Raw genomic sequence first — 2,425 nt, forward strand, 5'->3', positions numbered from 1 at the left:
GGAGAGACTGTAGGATGTCTTAAAATGTCTGAAAACCATTAAAAATTCATCTGGGAAAAATGGATTTAGTTCTGATGTGACTGTGCGCATTAATCTGACAAATGTTCCTCGTATATCATATGTGTGTAAAAAGAAGGTCAAAGACATGTCACATTTATAATAAAGGTAATGAAATCTTTATTGTTGTAAAATGTTGAAACAGAAGCAAGAACACATTAATGTTGAAACATGTTGAGAGAAAGAGAACAGAGAGAGAGCTGAGAGCAGTATGAGAGTAAAACCAGCAGCAGAGTCCCAGTGAGTCAGGTCAGGACTGGGAACACTGGTCTCTCCTCAGTGTCTCTGAGACTGGAGTCTGGGAGCCCTGGGTGGCCTCACAGGTCACAGAGCCCACCTTCCTCCACTGGTCTGCAGGGAGCCTCAGGGTGCTGCTCCAGCTGTAGCGGCCGTCCTTCTCCAGCACCCCGGGGCTCCTGCTCTCCTCCCAGCTGCTGCTGCTGCTGCTGCTGCTGCCGTCCACCTTCCAGGACAGACTCCAGTCTGAGGGGAAGCCCTTGTTGGCCAGACACATGAGCGTGGCCGTCCCCTGCTGCAGCTCCTCACTGGAGGGGGGCAGCACCGTCAGGGCGGGACGGACATCACCTAGGAGACACCAATCAGCTTAGAGGACAGGGACCACACAGCTGTCAATCAACCAGCAGACACTCGGACACCTTCACTGTGTGAGGGTCGATTTAGTCCTTTAAGGAGTTTCTGTCAGATGGTTTTTCTGCTCCACCAGTCACTCACTCACACATTGTTTCACTTCCCTTTACGAAGCCTCTCATGCATATCAGCACAGAGAGACTCATCAAACAGAATGAGCTGAAATATATCAAACTATACTGGAAATAAAAGAGATCAAACTTTCTCATCACAATCAGCCAAAACCTGAACTATATGTGACTTTAAAATATTTAGTGGACACATACGCAAATACAGAAAATCAACCGACTGCAATCAAATGTTGGACAAGAGGAGCGTTTTGAACACTGCTATCATTGAGGTGAAAAATGATATCTCCTCTTGCAAAACATCTGTAAAACAGGTTCACAGTTTTATCTTTTCTACACTTCAGGCTGTATAAATGTCACTTTGACAGAATGTGTAAAGAAATGTTCAGTAAAGCTGCTCTGAGTTAGCCTCCATGATAAAGGAGGAGGATTAAAACATGAATACTAAAAGTGTTGGAATTAAAACAAGATATATTTATCTGCCTCAAACATCCAAAACATCCAAAACATGACATTAAAAATGACTTCACAGTATATTATTTAATATTTGTACAGAAACTTACTTCCAACATTCAGTCTGGTTCCTCCACCAAAAGTCCACCACAGTGATACAAACTCATTGAGCCGCCGTACAAAAACCTCTGACTGTAGAGAGACACGGCTCTCTGACTTTGACACACTGAACTAAACCTACAAGCCCTCAAGATGCAACTTTACTATTAAAGTTGATTTATCTACTGTCTTAATAGTTTACATTGATTGCAATAAGTTTTTGAATTCATATTTCTGAACCAAACTTTGTCTCTTACTGACAAACATTTGTGCAAAAATTAATCATTAATATGAAAAACTGACTATTTTCCTTGTAATATGAAGAAAAAAGAAAAAAATGCTCCTGAAATAATAAAAACATTGAAACATTTGACTTACTTCCAACATTCAGTCTGGTTCCTCCACCGAACGTGTACCACAGTGATACAAACTCATTGAGCCGCTGTACAAAAACCTCTGACTGTAGAGAGACACGGCTCTCTGACTTTGACACAAACAAACTCAACAAAATTAGTCTCTGATTGTAAAATATTATCAGCTGATATGAAAATTGACGATAACACAGAGCCACAGATTTACACAATGTATGTTTTTATTTGATATATGTTCATTTTTAATGAAACTTCATTTACTCTTCATTTAATTTAAACAAGACAGACGACATTGTGAAACACATTTTTCAAGAAACATGAAGCCAAACTTGTATAAAATTGACATTGAAAATATCCTAATCAATACTTTAAGTGATTGATCCATTGATAAACAGCATGATGAGAGTAATCCAAGTCCCTGTTGGAGTCAGTCAGAGCATTTCCATAGAGAGCCACTTTGCATCAGCAGCACCATGCTCCAGTGCTCTGGGAGAGTTTATAGTCCTGAGAGTTGAACACTGGATGACTGACAGCTGTCCTTCATGACAACAGAAGACACAGAAATCCTCCTCATCAAAAACATGACTTTGACCTGCGTCCTCATCTGGACTCTCCTCTGCTGCTGCTTCACAGGTAAAGTCCAGAGAATCAAACTCCTCTCCTCTATGAACATCCGTCCCTCTGAAATGAAGCCGACAAAACCATGACGCTGCTTTATGTTTTTGTCTC

General features: G+C 41.0%; 1 gene segment (V, D, J or C); it reads right to left on the reverse strand.

Moving 5' to 3' along the window:
• Positions 1-227: 227 nt before the first annotated feature.
• Positions 228-652, reverse strand: LOC140993928 (Ig kappa-b4 chain C region-like). The segment is given in 1 exon segment: positions 228-652. A coding segment is annotated over 1 exon segment (264 nt).
• Positions 653-2,425: the final 1,773 nt, after the last annotated feature.

The sequence above is a fragment of the Pagrus major genome, chromosome 3, assembly GCF_040436345.1.
Source record: "Pagrus major chromosome 3, Pma_NU_1.0".
Taxonomy (NCBI): Eukaryota; Metazoa; Chordata; class Actinopteri; order Spariformes; family Sparidae; genus Pagrus; species Pagrus major.